We start from the raw sequence: 22,466 nt of genomic DNA, 5'->3' as shown, positions 1-22,466 counted from the left end.
GTCGACTTTAAAATAATTTTTATTCAGTAACTTACGTGGGCTGGACTTGATAGTTGGACTGAATTGGGTGTAACTGTGATCACCAGCGAGGTTGAGTTCGGATGATTTGAAACGAGGTAGTTGAGTTAAAAATGTTTGCCGCCAGCCACCACCACCACAGGGGAGCAACTACTGCAGTGCATGCTGGGATTTGTAGTTTCTGTGGGAGAGTGGCTTTGATTTCTTTTCTAACTTGACTTTTTAAACATTGATACAAATAATCAGCACCAAATACAAATAAAAAACATACTTTTGCTGCTTCCTGTCGTTAGAAAATGACTACGCACTGGTAGTTGCGTTGAGGACGTTGGTGTTTACGTTATACGAACTCACCCAGTCAACTTGAATTTTTCTACAATATACAGCATCAGGAATCCTAGAATGACAACAAAAAAAGAGGACGCTGCTGAAATAGTAAACGTTTTAACAACGTGAACTTCAGCGTCACCGCTCTGTTCTAATTTAAAATCCCCCCCCCCCAGAAAAAAAGACTGTTACCATTTGGAATTCGATATATTTTGTAACACTGTGCTCAGAGCGCCATCTGCTGACGAAACGTGTCAATAGTTGTGCCTTCAAAAATGAAAAAGAAAAAAACATGTACAACAAAGACAAGATGGATATTTTATTTAAGTCTCACTTGTTTGTGTAACATAAATATTTGCAGTCATAGTCTGCGAAACATAAATATAGTCTTGTGTGACGACAGGTAGAAGCATGCATGTAGGTGCATTATAAGGAATTTCTCAGAAACATACTATAACAACCGCTCTTGACTCGCAAGTCTTCTTGCTCGAAGACGGGCTCTAGTTGTACTGTAGGAAAAGAGGTGTCTAACTAAAGGCACGCGTATGCGATGACAGTGAAAATGTAACATTCAACATTAACAGCCCTGCTTTTGACAAGGCCATGGAAAATGTGGAGGCCCGTCTGTCTCTTCAAAGGATGGGATGGGAGGATGTGCATCTCAGAGGCATACAGGAGGCACAATTGTACAAAACCATTTGCCGTGGGTAATTTCCCTCGAAACGTCTACTCCAAAATGTCATTCTAAAATATCAGTTTCAGTCTGCAAGATGAGAGTTTCAATTTCACATTTTCTTTTCAGCCAAACACAGAGATACAATCTTTGAGAGGAAGTACAGGAGGTGATCCCACTTCGGGACCACGGTGACCTTCACAAGCTGGCTCGAGGTCATTGTCACAATCAGTAACCTTTTTGCATTGCAGCTGCTGATTGTTCTTTTTTTTTTCAGCTAAACTCAAATTTCCTTTCAGAACATATTTTAAAAGCATCTAAATGTCAGCTCTAGTGCCATTTGTAGCATTGAACTTATATTTAGTGGAATACAGAAAACATTTACAGTAGTCTTAATTTAGTGGTTCAACAGTAACTGGATTGTTCTGTTAAGGACCAAGATCAAGCAGGAGGTCCAAAAGCTCAGCTAATTTTCAGCCGTGAAATACAACAACTTCATTTACGATATACACAAACACATTTTTAGGTGTGCTGGCTAATTTTCTCTGACAGAAAAGCGTGATTAAATTCCCGTATAGATTTCTCACTGGAAAACCTAGCAGGCACTCAACTATCCCAGTTATTTGCAGAAGAACGGAATGTAGCTTCTTCATAAGATTGTGTTTCACTTCATTTAAACCAAGATGTACTGTTGGGCTCAAAAGTCCGTTAAGCTTCAAATCATTGGCCAGCCAAGGGATCCTCGGCTGCAACGTGGCAAAATCAGCTCGGAGAGGACACGCCTCGCTCTCATCGTCCGGGAAGACGGTGGATGCTTTCAACAGGTCGCAGCAGTTGCGCTTCAGGATTTTGTCTCGACACATGGCCTCTCATCTTCCACTTCCATCGTGCATCATGGAAAAAAGTTCACTGTTGATTTTTGCTTTGCGATAGCAGGTCGTATAAAATGGCAGAAAGAATATCAAAATGGTGGAGACAGGGTGAACTTGTTAGAAGTTAAAAGCAGGTTAGTAGGAAGAGATGTCGGAAGAGCTGCTGCTATTGCTGGTGGAGGTTTGGGCCCTCTTGATGTACAGGTTGAGCAACTTCATCTGTCAAAGGAAACATCAGCAGACGATTAAGAGCAGGTCACTCGCTGCCATCAGTCGCCTTCTTTCATATGAGCCAAGTTGTTATGCAGTTTGCAGTGTTCAAATTTGGCCCGCAGTGTAATTATATTTGGCCCGTGAGGCTATACCATTTTACATTCTATAAGATAATAGTGGCATTCAAAATGATAATAGTAATTTTAAAAAAACTAAGCATGGTATTGCATTAATAAAACCACTTTTAATTAAAAAAAAATTCAATACGAAAAAAAAAAGAAAGAAAAAAATCTGCATTTATATCGTTTTTAAAAAATTCAATGCTGGCCCGCGGCTTTGTTCAAGTTTCATTTGACTCCCCTGGTCTAAGGTCACATCCCAACATGAGATTCAGGGCCGGCCCATGCTTTTGAGCATCCGCACACCTTCTACAAACGCATTGAGGCAGTGTTACACTGCATTCATATTACGCCATTGTCAGCATGACACATCTTTTTACCCATGTATGGCTTTTAATCTTGAATTTAAAAGTAAATGTCGGTAAACGTTTCTTTTTTTTAATTTGATTTTGTTTACAAGCTATAATATTATAAAGTGCTTCAGAGTTACCGACATGGCCAAGGTACAAATTCAACTTGTATCTGAAGGCAGACTGCAGTGTGAAAGCCTGACAGTGATGATGAATGTCGGTACCTTGCTCCCAGTGAGCTGAGACAGATAGGGCTTGAGCTCCTCGCCAATCACAGCGTAGATGCCCACGAGGCAGAAGACGCTGGCCTTCCTCACGCCGCTTTCCGTGTCGTCGTAGCCCTGCTCCAGCGAAACGCATTCAGTTGACGGAACCAACATAGCCCGGAACCTTCAGCCCGATTACGAATTTCGGCTTCACCTGCAGTAAACCCGGAATGATGTCATGCAGTAGCTGATGCAGCGGCTCCTTTGTGATGCGTTCGATGGCCCTCGTCTGCATCTTGATGGCGGCCAAGTTGATCGGATAGTCGGCCGTCTGCACGATGGGACAAAGCACCTTGATGCATTGCTCCGGTTGGATCGAGCCCGCCAGCGTGGATGCAGCCTCCTCGGCGGCACGCGCCACCTTCAACGGATGGATGCGGTTGTGAGTCCGGCTGAAATATGGCGCCATTTCTGAGAATGCGCCTGCACGCGGCGCTCACCTCCTTGTGTGAATCTTTATGGGCTTCCAGTGTCTTCATTATGGTGAGTTCGGCATAGTTCTTGAAGCGGGCTGGTTGGTTTCTCAGGATCTCCTTCAGGACTCTCAAGGCCAGCGCCCGAATCATGTGCTAAGAAAGTCCGAAAACAAACTAACTAACACGAAGGTTCAGGTGGGCTTTCTTCTGCATTATGACTTGGGGTGGTAAAGGGATGCAAACTTTGCAGTAAATCTTGCCAGAAATTACACATGTTTCATCAAGTACTGTTAAATCACAATATAATATTGTGAGTGCAAAGTGTGGATATTTTTTCCAAGCAGCTACCTGGATCCCCCCACTGATGCTACGATTTGGCGAGCATTTTAGCGGAAGGAGACGACACGCTTCTCTCTACTTCATCCGCTTCCAAGCAAACATATATAATGATAAATTTCGTTTAAGCATTGTTCTAACTTACAGTGTCAATATACTAGGGAGTGTGTATTTTTTTTTTTTTTTTTTTTTTTAAACGTGGCTGCCGTGATTGCCCATACTTGCATGCATTTTGGCTCCTGAGACAACACGTTTTACTATTTCATCCACAGGTAAGCCTGAATATATAATTAATAATTTTGTTCGGTATTGCTTTAAATCAGGGCCAGGCCGACCATCACCAAAAAAAAAAAAAAAGCCTTAATGGCAGACCTTGAATTTTGCTTTGGAGCCAACAACAGATCCTACAGAAAATAATTGGTAACTCGAGGCACTACAACATCAAATCCAGTTGCTTTAGTCAGGATTACACTAAAACCTTTAACTACATTTAAATTCATTTTCAAGAGTTAACCTCGGATTTTTATATTGCTGGTCTCATTCTATAAATCCCCGTGAAAATGTTCATACTTTAAAAGTTGCAGGAAGTTTGCCATCCAATCAGGGACTACTTACATCTTTGTCTCCCAGCATCTCCAGGAGAAGCAGCAACATGGTCTTGAAGTGCTCATCCCAAACCACCTGCACGTCCTCTCGTGCCACCTTGAGCAGCTCCAGCAGGGTAGTACGCCGCTCCTCGGCGGGGCGGTCCTCACTGCCGCGATCGCCAGCTGGGCCTTGGGACAGCTCCTTCAGCAGCTCCCCCACCAGGTGTTCGGTCACTTCTACAAGAAAAGACGGCCTTCGGTGCAATTCTGTAGGTGACCCAGCAAAGGTTACCAATATGCATTTACCTGGGACATTTCTGGGGCTCTGGATCTTGTTTTCCACGCATTCATGCTGACGTCCTGCAGGTGACAACAGGAAATGAATGAATCAAACAGAAGCAGTGAATGTGAATCTCTTCTCACTACCACACTCATATGCGACGCACCGTTTAGCCGCAGCTCCATGCCGTCATAGTTGTGCGGGTTGTAGTCTCTGAAACGCTGCAGCGTGAACGAGCGTGGCGAAGGTGTATTCAGTAATGAAGTTTTGTTGTCCAGGGCTGTTCGCCCGGCCTCCACCGCATCACCGTAAAACCTGTGGTCCGAGTGTGAGGGAGAGCCGCTTTCAACCTGTGAAAAACAAGATTGATATTGCGGCGAGTCATCAGTGCAGTAGAACGACATCACTGGTCCGCTCCACTCACCAAGGTGTCCCGTATCGCATCTCGCTTATACGGCTCCATCGGCTCTTCTTGGCTGCGGAAGCTGAAGTTCTGGATTGCCTCAGTGACGCCACGCAGGGAGCTGTAGATCTCCTCAGAGTTCAAGTTCTCACTGTCACACTCGAGCATGCTGCCGAAGGAATATTTCAATGAATGAATGTTCGTTCATAAAAAGTGATTTGCGTGAGAGGCAATAAAATCCCGATAGTAATATATCTTTGGAAAGACATACCTGGGAGAAAGCCCCCCATGTGAGTAGGCGGTGGGAGACGTCAGTGGGCTGCTGCGGCTGCTAGACTGGCGCGGAGTTGTTCGACCCGCAGAGCTACTTGGTGACGCCTGCACAACACACACGCCTCAACAAAGTTGAAATGTGCATTTGTGTGTGGGTTTAGGTGTGCGCACGGATAAGTGTTACCATGCTGATGCCACTCGTGCTCCTCAAGTGGTTGTGCAGCAGCTTTGTGGTTCCATCTTGGAAGGTTTTGGGCAACGCGCCAAGTAGCATGGTGAACTCGGGGGTGTTGAGCTCAAACAGGGCGATGAGCACCACCTGGGCCGCCTGCATGACAGCATGGATGCACACACGTTTGTCAAGAAGACTCACAGCTCAACATCTTATCGGGTCTCGGTGTTGCATAATCACACAAAAGTCAAAAGTTGGTGCTAAAAAACAGATGATGAAACTGAGCAAGGAGCCGGGTTGCAAGAATTCTGAGAATTTTCGAAGTTGGAAACTTTCCATGGGAATTTACAGGAATTTGTGGGAAGAAACAGAAATTGACCAAGAATTTACAAAATTGAACTTTGGCTCCCAATAGATAACTTAAATATATTTGGGCAAACACATTTTTTAAAAAGTAGATTCTAATTCTAACAAAGCACGGCGCTCACTTTAGGGCTTTTGAGAACACACTTCCTACATACGCTGTGTGCTTCCTCCATCACATGCACAAATCATTTCTACAAGCGAGATTAGAAGTCACCAATGTAGCTCCCAAGCACCACATGAGCAGCTCGTGTGCCTGTTCTTGAAATAGATAACCAGTGAAGGGGCATTGCGACTGGGAATGTTGCAGAAGTGATCATTTGGAAATGTAAACACTGGAAGAGATTTATAGAAATAAAATGTTATTCAACATTTAAGGTTTAACTATTTAATTATGCTTTTTAATTGTATTGCTTTGGATGGACACCTGCTTAGGACAATCTGCACCTAGCATGCAATTACCCTCTTGCCCTGCCTTACACCCTGACATCTGAATTTAAAGCTGTTTAACCGCCACTTCTTCTCTCTTCCCCGCCTTCCACTTCTGCTGGGACAAAGGGACTAAGCGGCGACGATCAAAGTGAGGCTGTTGCTGTAAGCATTCTGCATGGACTGACTGGGCAAGATCTGAGGAGAACCCCTTCTCGAGATGCAACAACCTGCAGAGCTTCATTTCATTAAATGGGCGCTCATAATATTGGAACGCGTCTTATCGTGAGATTATTGTTGCCCACTTCTCATCCAGCCTGGTTGTGATTCCTTCTTAAGGATGGTTGCTTCTATTTTCTTCCCCTGAGTGGAATTTCTCAGATGTTGACCAGGAGATGTTTTTGGTTTTGCTGAACGGAGGGGCCTCCGAGATCCTTTTATGATTAAGAGTTCATATCAATACTAGAATATGATACCTTTCCAAAAATTCCTGGCTATATTTCCCATGGAAATTCATCAGAATTCATCCTTTGCAACCCGAACTAGGAGCAGAGCTACAGTTGTAAAACATGTCATGCTACTTTCTAGATGATTCTACCTGCTTGCACCTCTCCTCCAGGTTGCCCTCTCCAGGTAGAGAGGCCACAGTGCTGGCTCGACCTGACAAATCTTCCCAGTTATGAAGGGTCTGGGAGTTTGGTGAATGGAAAAAAAATGCACATTGCGGAAACAAATCAAGATGTGAAAACAAAAAGTAAAACGTGGAACCAAACCAGAACTAAATAAACATGGAGATTGTGGAACAGAAAAATGTGGCAAATGAGAAAGATGACATTGAAAAAGGCCTACCTTCCGGACGTCAGAGCTTTTGGGTTCAGTAGTCCACGTGATGATGCGTGAGACCGCCAGGCGTGTCTCGCTGGTGTTGACAAAATCAGCCGGGTCCATCCGCCGGGCGAGTGCCTCGATGTAGCGCAAAATGGCCACCTTCACCTTCAGGTTGGGCGTCTGCGTCTGATCCACGATGAAGCGCATCAGGATGTTAAACTGCTGCTCGTATGGAAACGATTCACTGGAGACAACAGAGGCATGTCATCCCCCTGCACCCATTTATGATCCGACATTCTAAACATTCAAACCAAAGCGTCTATCCACACCAGGTGATGTCCAGCGCCTTTTGAACTTTGGCCTGGACAGAGCCCAGGAGATCAGCACCCATTTTCTTCAGCAGCTGTGTGAGTAGGATGAAAAGCCAGTCGAGCAGGTCTTCCCGGTGCAGAACAATAAAGTCCGCCAGGGTCTCCAGGAACATGCTGAAGACCTGAGAGCAACACGTTACAGGACAAGATCAGCGTTACACATCTGGGGAGCAGTGACTGACAGTGACTATGACTGTGAGAGGTCAGAAAGCACAAAAACTTACTCTCTGGTGTGTGTTGGAGTCCACACAAGTGAGGAGCCACGCAACATAAAAATGACAGTTAGTCGTCCTTCAGTTAGTTGTTAAACATAATCAGGTGATGCTGCAGTTATCGGCATGAGGACTGTATTTAAAATGCGTTACCTTGCTGTGAGGATCCGCAAACATCCTGGTGAAGATCTCACAGAGTCTCTTGAGCTCCACGCGACTGAGACACAGACACACACGGGTTTGGGTTGCATCGTGTAAAATACTAATCACAAATTAAGCCGTGACTCACTAAAGGTTGGGAAACGCTGGCATAAAGTGGCGTGTGTTGGTTTGAGGATGTGCCCAGGAAATACATTGGGTTTCACGTTACTAACCTAACCATTCTGTGGCTCCGCAGTACGTTCTGCAGACCCAGCAGGCCCTCCTTCCTCTCTGACCAGTTGGCGCTGGCGCAGTGGTTGAGAATTTCAGCCACGTCTTCCGTATGACGCAGGCCGCCATTGCGTGAGCTGTACGAGCGTTCCGAACAGGCGCTCGAGGCATCGCTGTTTGCGTCATCATCAGAAAACATACCCGGCGACTCAAAGGGCCGGCGCACTGAGCGCTGCTGAAGGAAGAAAAAGTCACAGAGTTTGATACTGACGTCTGGTATGAGCTTCGACTTCCTGCTCTCATGTCAACATGCGGTGAAATGAGACATATTGGCAGCTGTCGTATTAGACCAGACTACACACACATAATCTTCATATGACGACTGTGTGTAAAGTCAGTCAAGCAAAGATATATGAAATGATAAATATTATGATCGATGACAATGTTTCATGCTCATGCTGACACAAAACACATCAGCATCAGTACCTTACTCCTCGAGTCTCCTAAGAGCTGAAATGTACAAAGTCCAGGAGGAAGGCAATAAATGTTAGGATGTGCAACATACGAGTTCCAAGAGACAGCACATTTTTGCAAACGCTTCTCACCAGAGCATCAGCAACAGCTGCCTCCACCTCAGTGCCTGTGTTAAGGATTCTCATGGCATTGACGGAGGCTGAGATCCGAGCCTGGTGAGACAGACGGTCTGAAACAGAGAGAAAAAAAAAAAGGCCTGTCGCCAATTGCAAAGGCAGGGCGTGCCGACACACAGTTGGTAGAAATTTTTTTTTATTAAAGCTTCTATTAGGTCTGTGCAGGTATTTCCCATTTGGTGGCGTTGGAGGCTCTGCCCCTTTGAAAAGCGGAGAGAGGAGGAAACACCCATCTCTCTCTCCTTCCAACCGGCCCCACTCAAGTGAAATGTTTGTCGTCCTATGCAGATTGAGCAGGGGTGAACTGTCATGTTTTGTTGCTACTTTTTCCTTATCTGTTGGTTAATAAGGGAGGTAAGACCTTGTCTTTTTATTTAAGCGCATGTTCAGGCAAGATTTTTTATTTTCCAGGTTATTAATGTTATGTTTTTTGTTTTGGCCTTAGTTCACCATGAAAAAAAATCAGGAACAGTAAATGTGTAAAAGTAAATAAATAAATCCCTTTCAGGGTTTTGGGGCTTGCCAAATGCGACCAAATGATATTGTGTTATATTTAAAATGTCGATGAGGAGCATGGGAGGCGATCACATGGAATACATCAAGTCGCAGGATGGCAGAGTTGACATGCGCTCTGCAGTCTCCTGAGGAGCAGTCGAAAGAAGACAAGGGGATTGGAGATTATCACCATAGGTGGACCCCAATTATCTTATTCTTTTCTTTTGATTTTCTTGAACCAATTTATTGTAGTTTCATTTTGCACACACTGAAGCAGGTGATGAGATCAGAACCAGAGCATGCAGGAAATCAATCACCCTCAGAAAAACAAGAGAATGTTGGGGAAGGAGACGCAAGGAACATTAATATTTGATTCATGGATGACGTCAGTCAACCCGACGACTTGGGTCACCAATTATGAGGGCGTTGGCCCCGTACTCACCCAGGGGGGAGAAACCCCTGGAGGGGCTGGTGTCACGGCTGCTCTCGCGACTGGTTTCGCGGCTGCAGCCCTGACTCATACTGGGTCGAGGAATTCGGCTCCGTGCTGGAGTGGCGAGACACAGACAGACAAGACGGACGGACGGACAGACAGCAGCGCAGGGCAAGAGTTTAGCTGCAAGCTTCAGCTCTTAGCACGTTCAGCTATGCAGAAGCATTAGTCATGCAAGACAAGAACGAGAGGGTTAAAAGGAGAGAAAAGAACAACGATACGGTTTTCAAGTCTCCGCATGTCTATTACCCTCAACGAGAGACAATCTAAAGTCTGATGATTTGTGTGTTGGAGTTACATGTAACTTAATTCTGGATTTTGACTGCGATAATAGACTCCATTTCCAGACATTCCTTTTGGTCAGCAGTTCTTACCGGCGCTTGATCTGGTGGGGCTGGTCTCTCGGCTACAACCCTGGCTGCGGTGACCCCGCGGGCGCCGACAGTTGTTGCTCAAACTGCTGCAGGCGGCAGTGCTAGCAGTGCCCACAGGCAACCTGACCATCCTGCCGTGGGGAGAGCCGAGCATTCGGCCTGGCGAACCGGACCTGCTGCCGGCTGAAGCACAAAAAGTTCAGATAAGTGGCAAGTGAGCCTCGTGCATGTCTTATTCAAGCTTCCTTACGTTGAGACTGTGAGACGACTTTCCCTTTGCTGCGGCCCCGACCGTCAGGCACTGACGGACGCTTTGCTGTGCTCGTCCTCTGCGTTCGAACGCGGCCTACAAAAGATAAGAGAAGAATATTATTTTCTTGTCACGACAATATGCCATTTTCTTCACATATCATCGCAATGCTGGAAGCCAAGCTGCTAAACTTGATGAAACATAATCTTAACATTTCCCTCGTGGAGGACAAACATCGAACAAATTGAAGGTCCGTCGTGGATTCTGCAGCACGTGTTAACCCCAGAATGAATGAGTGCATATTAATATTGATCGCGTGCTGGAACAATATTAAAAATCCCATCTTGAAGTGTGTTTATGCACCACACATGAGTGACCAGTGGCACCTTCACTGTACTGATGGGGGCGAAAGACACTTATCACCCTCGGAACACATATACTATGTGCTTTAACACACCAAAAGCCATTTAACCGGAAAAAGAGCTTAGGAGTAAGACAAGGGTTAAAGGTCAAGACGGGAAGAGCAGTTAGGACTTAATTTTATCACCAGATCAGATCATAAACATGCGCTGCCACTCACCAAGTGACGCATAAGATCCAGGAGGCAGAGCTGAGGCGGCACTAAAGGGCAAAGTCGGAGCTTGCACTGCAGAGGAAACAGTGGGCATCCGGGTGCGGGCGGTAGCTGCCGCGTTGACGTCCACGTCGCTGCAAGAACGCTGTAAGGTGCCAGGAGAGGAGGTGCCGGTGGGGGGTCGGGAGGCTTTGGATGCTTTGGCTAAAAAAAAAGGTTATAGGGAATGGAAAAATGTGAAAGTACATTATGTGGGTTGAAAATGATGAAAAACAGTATTATTAGAGAACGTTTGTTTGAAATCACTTTTCGGATTAGTATCAATAAAATATATATTCATTAATGCAGCGTTTTTCAAACACGATGTCGGGGTACTTTAGTGTAACGTGGCAGATTGATGTCATCCAGCCATGTTACTTCCACCCATCCATTATCTGAGTCACTACGATAATGGATGGATGGAAGTAACGAGCGGGCTGAAGCCTATCCCAGCTGTCTTGGTACACCCTGAACTAATTGCCAGACAATTGCAGAATGAGTTTGGGTTTCAAGGAGGATCGTGTAAACGAATCTTTGCAAAGTGACGGTGAGTTGAACCTATGCCACTACTACAAAAACAAACACAAAGCAAAGTTTGCGAATCACAGCCAACAAAAGTCGGTCATCAGCTATCTCGATGGTTAAATAAGAAACATTTCTTAAAGGGGAAGTCAACACCTAAAAATTTTTTAGGAAACGTTTTATCACAGTTGTTCATGGACCAGGTAAGGGCCAATCACGGCTCACCTGTTTTCGGAAACTGAGCCACGATTGATCATTACTTGTGCCCTGAACAACTGTGATGTCATTTTCCGTTGACAGAAGTGACAAAATGGCAAAATCAACAACCATCTCATGCAGGGGTAATTATGTAAGATTATAATGAGGAGAGGGTCCATTTACAATACATACTTAAAGAGTTACAGTCATTACGGAGAGGCCTGATATGAAAGGGCTGCCCCTTAAGCGCAAGCTGTGCAGCACTGAGATTTGGTTGGTCTACTGTACGAAGGGGAGGGAAAATTAAATTTCCGCTTGAGGGATCATAATCAGTATAATATGAATGAAAAGCTGCATTTTCATCCACAAGCAACTTGATGACTTTTGCATGGCACCATCTCCATAACACGCAAAATGAACAAGTCAAGTTACTAAAACAAAAAAGTACGCGTTCTTACATCTGGCCACGCTTCTTCCAGTGGTGCCTCTTGTCGGCAAATTTCGACTAGAAACAGAGGAAAATGGCCATTGTGAAAAGGGATAAAAGGAAAGAGCTGCATTCGAACGTAACTTTCGAGAATCTTACTTCAGGCTCTCCTGTGAGGAGGACGAGGAATGATCAGAAGGCGGAAGTGACATCAAAGTATCACCACTTCGCAGGTGAGCCTGCAGAGCTTTTTGATAGGAAGACTCCAAGCCCTGGAACAGCTGCTCCGCCTCCCGACTGAAGTGGCTATGGAAGTTCCAGTAGCACCTGCAAGGACACCACCAATGCTCATATTGCGACTCTCATTCAGTATTGTTGAAGACAACAAGCACATTTCGACACTTACTTTCTGGCCACAGACCGCACCTCGGCATCTGCATCGTGAATGCCTTTCTTTATAGTTTCCATTAAAACAGCTACATGCCTGCCAGGGAACAAAACACATTAAGACACAACTGTGCAACATCGCTCTTTCACTCACACACACAGAGACTTGACGACAACCCGAGAGCTCCCCCGGTGTCGAGGTTTAGCTCAGGTTACCCTCAAGCGGAAGTGATAGCAGCAGCCAAGCAGAAACACAATGTGTCTTTGACACTGGCAGCACTGCCCCCTCCCCCCTCCCCCACCATGTAGCCTCCCAAGTCAGCGTCATGTTACCTTGATCGAATAATCCCCAGCCAATGTCACCACTTTCACTCAGTAGAATTGTCAGTGCTACTGTTACCTTCACAGCTGATATGACTGTAGGACGGCAACTCATGATTATTTTGAACAATTGATTATTCTACAGATTATTTTTTGGGATTATTCAAACAAAGAAAATATCAATAAATAACTTTAGAAATGTAAACATTTCGAGTCCCTTTTCAAAAACAGGACATTATTTCAAATTAACACTGCAGAAAATAGACAAATAAATGTGATTATGATTCAGGTACTGTTGGGTCCATAACATAAAAAAAAAAATTGTTTTCCAAAGTAAAAGCAAACTTTTTGCAAAAGTCTGATATTGATTAAACAAAGATAATCAATCTGCTTTGACGTAGGATTACAGAAAGCGGAATATTTACTGTTGAGACGCTGACATTCTGATCATTTAGACACTCGGCTGCATGATTGAACACGGGTTCAAATGAAAGAGTCTAAACGACCAATCGATTGTTGTCGATTATTTTGATACCCGATTAGTTGTCCATTAATTGTTGCACTTGCATTACTTTACAGCCAATCAAGCTTCTTTCTCATCATCTGCGCTCTGTATTCATCATGCATTTGTCATGTTTCCTGACCTCTCCAGAGAATTTGTGTGCCACTCCTTCAGTTGCAGGTCCAAGAACTCGTAGCATCGCCTGTTGTCCACAGAACAACAAAAAATTTCAACTGTATTGTTTGTACAACTGATTCTATTCTATCATTTGAAAATAATATGTAGGAACTTCTGAACTGACACAGACATCCTTAATCACTTGAATAGTCTTTAGTTCTCACCTTCTGACAGCCACAGATTTAGAGATGCAGTTGCTGGTGATGATAGGGATCAGACGAGGGTAGTGTGTGTGCTGAAAAACACACAAAGTCCATAAGTGCCCTAATTCTGTGAAAAATCAAAATCGGCAAGAAGCGGTGACGTACTTTTAGGATGAGGCGGATGGCAGCCATACCGGAGGTGGCCATGATTTTGGCACAATTGGGGACCAGGTTCAAGAGACTCGGCATGATGGCCTCCGCGGCATGATCAAAGCGGGTGCCGAGCACGGATGACAGGTGTCTGCAGATGACACATCCCACCAAACAACTTTGACTGAACTGAACATGTGATGCAAAGACTTGAGAGGAGGACGGTCTTACCCCAGAGTGATACAGGCCTCCCGAACCACCTGAGAACGCAGGTCTTTTGCTGACAGTCTGAACGCGGATTCTAAGAGCCGCAGCTGCTGCAGGAAGCCGTCAAACTCTGCTGCTCCGGCCAACAGGAGCGAGCGCACCTTCTTCAGCTGAGAGGACACAATCAGCAAAAATAAAGCAATGAGGCACAGTGAGTGATACCAACTCCAGAGATGACATCTTACCGCTGCAACTCGGAGCTCCCAGTCGCGCTTGTCATCGGACAGCACATCTCGAATCTTGGCCATGGCCTCCTCCACCTCTCTGTTGGAGTAGATCTGATGGAGGAACAAGGACATGCAGTGAGCTGACCATCTGGCAGACAATCACGATGATTCCTGACCAAAATGAATGTACCTGCATAGTGGGAACATCCTCAAAGGCCTGCATAAAGTCACCCTCATCCACCGCTCCAGCAGTTGACCCATCTCTCCCTGCGGACAGCAAAATGACAGTTGACATGGTGACCTTGTAGATTTTTGCCTCAGAGGCTGGATTGATGAAAAAAAAAGAGGGCTCTGACCTGGTGACTTGGCGCGGGAGACGGGGCGTCGGCATGAACCCACGGCAGTCTTCCTTCCAACCAACAATTCTGCTTTGGATGAGGAAGAAGAGCAGCCACCATCCACTGAATCGCCATCCTCAGAGTTTTTATCTGGGGCAGGTGAGAAAGGGGAAAGGTCACATGGGGAAACAATAAGGGCTTAGTGAGCTGAGAGACACAACTGCGGTGTGGGCAGGCGCGCTGCCGTGTCTGCATTTCAAATTAAAAACTGCCACACGCCAAAGGACAAGCGCATTCTTGCAGCCTCAACACAACACGCCACTGTCACAAGAATCAGTCTACTGTCACTGCTGATGACTTAAACACATTTGGAAGACACAAGACAAGCATTTTATTTTTTTTTTGCTTCTGGACATCCCCATGTGATCTTCAGCAAAGGACTCCGCCCGGCATGCTACCAATGTCACGACATTGGTCAAAGTTCACACCCAAGCACACAACTGCTGTGATTTCATTTGTTCCTGTAATTTCAGTCATGGCACAAGGATGGGGGTTTCTCCTCCCGTGGAGTGTGAAACCGCACAATACAGTAGATAATCTAAGCTTTGTCTATGTGAGTCAGGCTGTGAGGCTTCATCGCATCCTCTGTGTTGACTCTTTACTATCTATCACCCCCTCCACTCTCTAATATTAATAATGTGCCTCTGTTCGTTCCCTCCCTGAATCAAGAGGAAGAGCTCACAGGAACAGATCCGCCGGCAGACCAGTTTCCTCAGCATGCTGACAGTCAGGTGGTCCAGCCGTCCTCCGCGGTCCTCTCATCTCCGGGAGAGAACTGGAGTCAACCCGCTAGCCTCCCGCCCTCTCATATCCAAGTCAAGTATTCCTATTGTTCCTGACAAACACATATAGACCACGCATCCTCCTCTTGCCGACTTCAGCAAACACGCGCACACAGCTCCGGCATCAGGATGGAGAGAACAGGAAGTGTGGGTGGAGACAATGGGAGGTGCATGAAGGCTAGAATCACTTGTGGGTGGGGCTGAACTGAGGGGCGGCCATTGTGTGCGCGTCTCAGGGAAGGAGGGGTGAGTAAGGTGAGAAAGAGAGTGAGCGCGAGTGCGAGAGAGACAGTGAGCGTAAGCGAAGCAAAGCATCAAGCGGCTATCATCATCATACACTGCAAAATTGCTATTGTGGTGATTCCAGTAGTGTGAGAAAGTATCTCTCTCCAGAAAGAGGATAAACGCCAACGCCCTACAATTCACACACACAGCCAGCAAGGGGCGCTGTCACAAAGCTAACACCCCAGTTAGCAAGTAGCAACAAGCCACTCTCTCTTTGAACCAATACCACTGAAGGAGCTGAAAGGAGCATCATTGCCAACACATGTGACAGAAGCTGACGTAGTTTGACCAAAGATCTTGACTAAAGCTCATTTATTTATTTGCAACCTCCGTGGTCCTCGATCATCATTTGTCTGTTTATTAAAGCGCCTCCCTGAGATTTTTTTGAGGAGTCATGAGAACATCAGAAGAGTAAGAAATGAGACGTCAATGTCGTCCTTTCATGGTGATGTCATTAAAAGATGTTATGTCAATTACGTGCGTCACAAAGTCAATCATCTCCATGATTGGATTATTACAATCACCGCACATTTTATTTTGGAACATTTTATGAAATTAAATTAAACTCAAATATCAACGACACTCTTACTATCTGTCCGTCGCTTGCACGGCATATTTGTAGTCATTTGTATGTAAACATAAACAAGCATTGATATGTTGATTATGTATTATACGGAATGCAAATAAAAAGTAGAACCATCAACACTTTATGTTCTTGATGTGGCCAAATGCATTTGACAAAAATCACATGGGAATATCTTTACACCGTTCATTGCATAATAACAGTGGAATTAAGTAATTTTAGAAACAAATACTGCCCAAAATGCAACAAGAGACTCAGCAAAATGTTAAAAAATTAAAATAAATCAAGGAACGACAACAGCAAAATTATTAACTATTTAATGAAGTTCTGCTTCAGTTCCGAGCCAACTGGTACGTGCCCAATTTTATACGTCACTGTCACAGAGTTAAAAGACCATTGCAATTGATTATTAATCCTCAGTGGAACCACCTCGGCGTGCATCTAAATCATCTGAACTGCACCTTCATATGGTGGTGTGATACCAACTACTCTATTGAGCAATAAAACCAGCATGTACAGGACTTGGTTATTTAATCCTACCTGACACAGGTGACAGGACCGTGTTCCCCGACCTTTGGACCTCATCAAATTTACTAAAGATGACATTCAACCTGAAAAAAAAAAAGTTGATTTGCATGTCAATGAGCCACTAGGCGACTCTACGGCGTGAATGGTTGGCGTTTGATGTGCGTAAACGCACCGTGACTGAGGTAGGCCCTTCTTTCCAAGATCAATGCGCACTCGCTCACCAACGTGGCGGTAGATCTCAACCAGACAGCTCATAGCTCCGTCACGCACCTACCAAATCATGTTACAAATTATTATTCACAAAATAATGAGGAAAGGGACGCTGCTTTTGCTAATTTGCAATAAACGTCCCCTGTTGCAGAGAAAACAGGTATAAAAAGACATACAGATATTATACAGCAGTCGTACAGCGCAGATTTATAAAAAAATAAAATAAATATAATCTGCAATAAAATAATTTTAGCAGAGGGAAAGGAAAGGAAAAGGCGTCTTGTACCTGACTTGTGGGATCTCCCAAGAGGTTACAAATGTGAGGGACGATTTTGCTGAGTGTCAAGCTCTGCGAGCCGAACCTGAAAACAATCATATACATTTTATTCATGTGACCAGAAAAGCATTGAACTCAATGTTGAGTTGTGTAGCCAAGTAATACAACAGTTACATAATGCAATAATAAAAACAGAAGCATGAACAATTTTGCTAGAATAAAAATAAATCAATAAATAATAAATCCATTGAATTTGGTACTGATAATTCAAACGGAGCCAACTTTGTTCACAAATGACTTCTTTCATTATGATGTGAACTTACACATTTAAGGTGGAGATGAGACAAAGGCAGAGGCCTTCTCGGGTCCGGTTGTTCTTATGTTTGAAGCCTCCAATCATGCGCTCCCAAACGTACTGATAAGGCATAAACAAATGAAATCATCTTGCGATAAAAATCACAGTTGACATTGTACTATGTGCATGTAAAGGTTTTTTTCTCACCTGTGGGTTGGCGGCCTGGTCCATGATCTTAAGAAGAAGTGCTTGGTCCTGGTCACGTACTTGATCCTTGGCATCTCCCAAACGGTCAATTAAGCTGGGAAGAACTGAACAAAGAAAAACATACCACCCCCCATGATTTGTGTTTTTACTTATAAAATGTTTCAAAAGCCTGACGCTTCAATGTAAAAAAATCTCACCTGTTCCAACCTGCGTCCTGAATTTTTCCTGCATTCTGCTGACTAGCGCAGACAGAAGCTCCATCCCCAACAACACCACCTAAAACACAAATGAGCACTAAAACCTCACTGCAATGGCAAAATCACGTATACAGTAAATAATTACAGTAGTGTGATATTCATTGAGGCCATTAGCACAAGAGTTGGTTGGTTCCTGAATCATCAAGGTAAGTGATTCAAATCACACATCCTTCGAGTCCTCTGGCTGACTGCCTCTAAGTACAGAAGGTCAGTTCGTCAGATGATTTGATTTTATTGACATCACTCTGATAATCTCCCAAAAAGCAAGGGGTTATACACTGCTGTTCATAATGTAGCTGATTGCTAAGATGATGATGATTATTATTGTAATTATTCATGCATCCATCTGTTTTGTGGGTACAGTACAGTAGGGCCTGACCGATTGACAATTTTTTTGATTAACAATTAATCTGATGATAAATTTAAAAAATATATAATCCAAAACATAATTCTCCTTAATGCATTTCATGTACAAATGTGCATTTTCTCCAATCGCGGGCCGACCTGGTCCCTATTCCCCGCGAATAGTGGGAGTCAACTGTAACTATATTGTTAAAAAAAGAAAAAAACAAAACAAAACAAAACATCAAATAAAAAATAATGATTGAAAAAAAATAATGCTTTTCAGTTCCCAGAATGCATTGTGTGGCATAATCCGATTACATCATATTATTGTAATTTATTATAATTTATTATTATTATTATCAACATTAATATTATTATTGTTATTATTATCATAGTAGTAGTAGTAGTCGTGGTGGTGGTGATACAAATGCAGCATTTTTTCAGTATAGGCAAAACAACAACACATTATAGTTATATCATTATAATGTAATTGTTAACCGGCAAACAAAACTGCTTGCATGCTACATTTGGCCTGTATAGATGACATATAGCACTTTTATCCTCTTTGGCTATATTTACATAAACAGGTACTTTAGGTTAAATTCACTATTGTATATTTTTTTATACAGCTATTTCAAAAAATGTCATTGCATCTGATTTTACCGTTTAGTCTAACGTGTGTTTTGCCTTGTGTTTATTTACAGTTAGCGGAGTAAACCCACCGCATAAAATGATTCCAATTTACTACCACTAGAGGGCACAAGAGAACAGGAGATGAAGCCTACGGAGGATTGTGGGTAATATTATCAAACATGTAGTTTTATAAAGGTGGAATTCACAAAAATCTCTCGTGTTTCTTAAAAGCGCAACATCATTGCCGTATCTTTATGTCTGCAAGCAAACAAATTCAAGGTAAAAAAAAAAAACGTTACGCGTGAGTCATGCAAAACCGTGAGTGAGTTCTCTGTCCACGTTGCATGAGTTTCGTGCAGCGCGTGCGCGCAAGTATCTATCCTCGTCATGGGGTGACTGGGACGCTCAATGAACGAATAGTGAGAGCATCCCTGCTGACACCATATCAACACATTCGCACCTCCCAGATCTTAGATTTGGGTGCTGGTGCAATTTTTGGAAACCAACTCCCATTGAACAAGAATGAAAAATAAAATCGATCGAAGTCAACTCGACACCACCTCTTACAGGAGAACAACGTTACTAACAAAGATTACAATATATGTGACATGAAAGTTCTGTGTCACCTCTGACCAATACAAGACTTCCACCTTTTGCTATGAAGCCGTTTGTCTTTTAACTCAGCCTTTCCGAGGCAAATGTAAACAATCTGAAGCAGTTCCGCGTTTCCAGGCTCCTCAATTGTGGAACAAAGTCCCTGAACAGCTGAGCTGTTGCTACATAAAAAAATCCGTTCCAGAAACGTTGCTGCCGTTCATCTTGCATTTATTTTGTAAATTGAAATTTGTTTTCACTCCTCATTTATCCCTCATTTATGTTTAGGTTTATTTTGATTTCCATTTTAAGATTTTATGTGATTTTTATTTATTTTTGCCTCTGTGAAGAACGTTGGATTTGGATTGTGAAAAAATAATGTAATAAAATAAACAAGCAACGTTTGAGTTGATTGTATGAACAGGAAAGAAAGGGTGTGTTAAAGTGCTCAGTCTTGCATGCCTGGTCACACTTCTCACACGGTGTATTTTCTACGAAGAGAGAACGTTAACAGCTATCAGAACTAGATACACGCACGCGGGGTATGTTACAATTTCACGAGTATGGAGCTGGAAAGGGGACATGGCTCTGGTGGCTGTGATCTTAATTTATCACCACCATTAGCCCGAATTCAGAGCCTCTGTGTGTTCCTTGTGGTTCATCATTCTTCTCGTAAAGATTATAGATCAGTGATTCCAAGCAAGTGTGCAGTAGAAGATGATTCTGTTTACAAGGCAAAAAAGACAACCATTGAATCCAATTTTTGATAAAATATTTGTGTGGGGGCGTATGCCATGAGATTTTGCACATGTCAAATAAAAGCCATGGGAAACAAAAAATAAGGAATCTAAATATGTGTGTTGGCCATGATTGTAGATTCAAATGACAAAAAGTGTGAAAAACCGACCTTGAAGTGACTGGAGTTGACCCAGGAGCTGGCCAGCGCCTCCACTATTCTGTCCAGGGTTCCCTGGTCCTGCTCAAGCTGTGGACATTTGTCCACTTTCAGAATAAGATGCACCATCTCCTGGCCCGCCTGCAGCCTCTTGCTCAGGTCCTTGAGCATCACCTGTTCCAGCAAATACTCCGTGGTCACCACCTCCCCCTCCTCGTCCTCGGCCGTTGGAGGGGAACCCATGACCACACGCCAACTTCCAGCAAGCTCCATTTCCCACGTTCAATCCAACAAAGGCCTGATAGCTGACCAGTCTCTCCGTGGTGTTTTAAGCCAGTTACGGTTTTAAGGAGGCAGCTGGCATTGCTGGCAGAGTCCCTGTGAGCGCCATAATCCCCCACTTGACGGTCCAATTCGTTCTGCTGCGTGGTTCTGCTTTAGCAAATAAAAAAAATGGTATCAACTAGGTGAAGTTAGCAAATGGAGGTTGATAGTTTAAGTAATCTGTGCTTTCAAACAACAATGTTCTTAAAAAAAAAAAAAAAAAACATCAGCACCCGAGATCTATTCAAACCGTCTGCACACTTAAAAAAAAAAAACATCAGCACCTGAGATGTGTTAAAACAGTCCGTACTTTTGAATTTGAACCATAAAACTTTACATTGCAATAGTTTTTCATGAATCAAATAAATTATTTTCAACATTTTGTTTACATGTGTGTTGATTGTAAATGTGTTTTGTGAGTTTCTCTTTCTTCTGCTTGTTTATTTTGATTTCACTTAATTATAATACTTAAAAGTAATCTTGTTTTTATTTTTCTTTGCCTCAGTAAAACACAATGGATTTATTGTGTGGACGAACACTGCAAACAATACACAAACCTGCTTCGTTTACATGTTTGACTGCTGCTGAAAATAATTTTCGGAGTTAATTTAGTCATAATTAAACTCTTTTGCGGCGCCGTTAGATGTCTCGCGTAGTTTGTTTAGCCGCTAGCATCCCCGCTAGCACGGCAGCTAAGCACCGTAAGCAGCCTGAGATCTTAAGATGCGCAAGCTAGCGTTAGCTTCGTCCCATTTTAGACGAGTTGGCGCCGTGAGCCATTACGTCGCATAAGTATGCGCTGTGGCGTGTACATGAATTTTAAATTCATACAGCGACACTTTAGAAATTCACTTACTCACCGGATGGAGCAAAGTCAGAAGTGGCGACGCTAGTTTGGGACACCGCTTCCGTTCATTCAAATGGCAGCTAGACACATTGTCCAAATGATATCCAAAGAATAATCGAACTCTTTGCATGTCTTCTAGAACCTTATTATTCAGTAATTACAGGCGGTTAAATACAGAAAAAAGGTAATTTACCAGAAGAAAAAAAGTTTGGCCCGCATCGTGTGCCGTAGGGACGTTAACTGGGAAGGCTGCAGAAGGGCGACACCTGTTGGTAACATTTGGCCAGCAACGTAGGCCGTCCAACCTTTTCGCGGTTTGTGGCTCGCGGTGATCTGAATGAGCGGATGCTCAATGAGCGGAAGTATCCCTCGGCAGCTTTTAGTTTTCAAAATAAAAGTGATCTCTTCATACCAAAATATAGTTTAAGAAAATTGTACAATAAAACGTACATGTGGTTTTAAATGACAGCGATGAATAACTTTAAGGAATGAATAAATTAGCTTGTGTTAACGTTTTCGTTCGGCCAAAGGGAGTCTGTTAAAACAACCTTGGCCTTTTAATTAAACTTTTATTGTAGGCTGTAATGTTAAATTGTTAGATTGTAAATATTTTTTTATTTTACTCAGGATAATTCAACTGGTCTGGCAAGGTTAATTGAACATAAAAGACAATATGAACCACATAAATGTCTGTGCGCCTGTTTTTTTCCAAGATGTGTTTGTGACCATTTTGACTGCCCTTAAATGGAAGCAATTTGCCCTAAAAATCCCCAAACCCACAAACTCTAGGTTGGGAAACAACCACTCTACCACTGAGCCATCATACTAATTCCATTATATGTTGGTGCTGAGAAATATAAATCAGCAACCACAAAATGAGCATCTGGGAGGGCTGGATGCATAGAAAAAAATAATGAGGAGATTCCTGTATGGGTACTGAAAAAGAAAGGAGAATTGATTGGTGAATTATTGGATGATGTGTGCAAGCAT

The 22,466-nt window shown here is 43.5% G+C and overlaps 1 protein-coding gene and 1 non-coding gene across 2 annotated transcripts; one reads left to right on the top strand and one right to left on the bottom strand.

Annotated features, from left to right (window-relative positions):
* Positions 1 to 651: 651 nt before the first annotated feature.
* LOC148339525 (CLIP-associating protein 1-B-like) lies at positions 652 to 21,780 on the bottom strand. Its single transcript, XM_088290844.1, has 39 exons — positions 21,490 to 21,780; positions 20,318 to 20,737; positions 17,779 to 17,857; positions 17,582 to 17,685; positions 17,403 to 17,494; positions 17,089 to 17,164; positions 16,765 to 16,862; positions 16,605 to 16,675; positions 14,373 to 14,504; positions 14,207 to 14,283; positions 14,035 to 14,127; positions 13,814 to 13,959; positions 13,598 to 13,733; positions 13,454 to 13,524; positions 13,255 to 13,314; positions 12,309 to 12,386; positions 12,062 to 12,229; positions 11,934 to 11,980; positions 10,723 to 10,920; positions 10,143 to 10,238; positions 9,893 to 10,075; positions 9,468 to 9,572; positions 8,486 to 8,583; positions 8,367 to 8,390; positions 7,883 to 8,115; positions 7,662 to 7,725; positions 7,255 to 7,418; positions 6,947 to 7,169; positions 6,696 to 6,785; positions 5,318 to 5,461; positions 5,132 to 5,238; positions 4,882 to 5,029; positions 4,624 to 4,807; positions 4,484 to 4,537; positions 4,206 to 4,414; positions 3,279 to 3,407; positions 2,993 to 3,199; positions 2,797 to 2,913; positions 652 to 2,109 (listed from the first exon to the last, which is right to left on the bottom strand). Exons 2-39 carry the CDS (start codon positions 20,576 to 20,578, stop codon positions 2,026 to 2,028), a joined length of 4,650 nt encoding a protein of 1,549 aa, XP_088146970.1. The 5' UTR covers positions 20,579 to 20,737; positions 21,490 to 21,780; the 3' UTR covers positions 652 to 2,025.
* LOC148339526 (U4atac minor spliceosomal RNA) lies at positions 19,192 to 19,319 on the top strand. The gene has a single exon (XR_015842719.1). It is a non-coding gene; the product is annotated as a U4atac minor spliceosomal RNA (small nuclear RNA).
* Positions 21,781 to 22,466: the final 686 nt, after the last annotated feature.

The sequence above is a fragment of the Idiotropiscis lumnitzeri genome, chromosome 3 (assembly GCF_059441095.1).
Source record: "Idiotropiscis lumnitzeri isolate Australia: NSW breed Sydney's pygmy pipehorse chromosome 3, RoL_Ilum_1.0, whole genome shotgun sequence".
Classification (NCBI taxonomy): domain Eukaryota; kingdom Metazoa; phylum Chordata; class Actinopteri; order Syngnathiformes; family Syngnathidae; genus Idiotropiscis; species Idiotropiscis lumnitzeri.
Note: the sequence above shows the minus strand (reverse complement) of the source record. Positions and strands in the feature narration are given on the sequence as shown.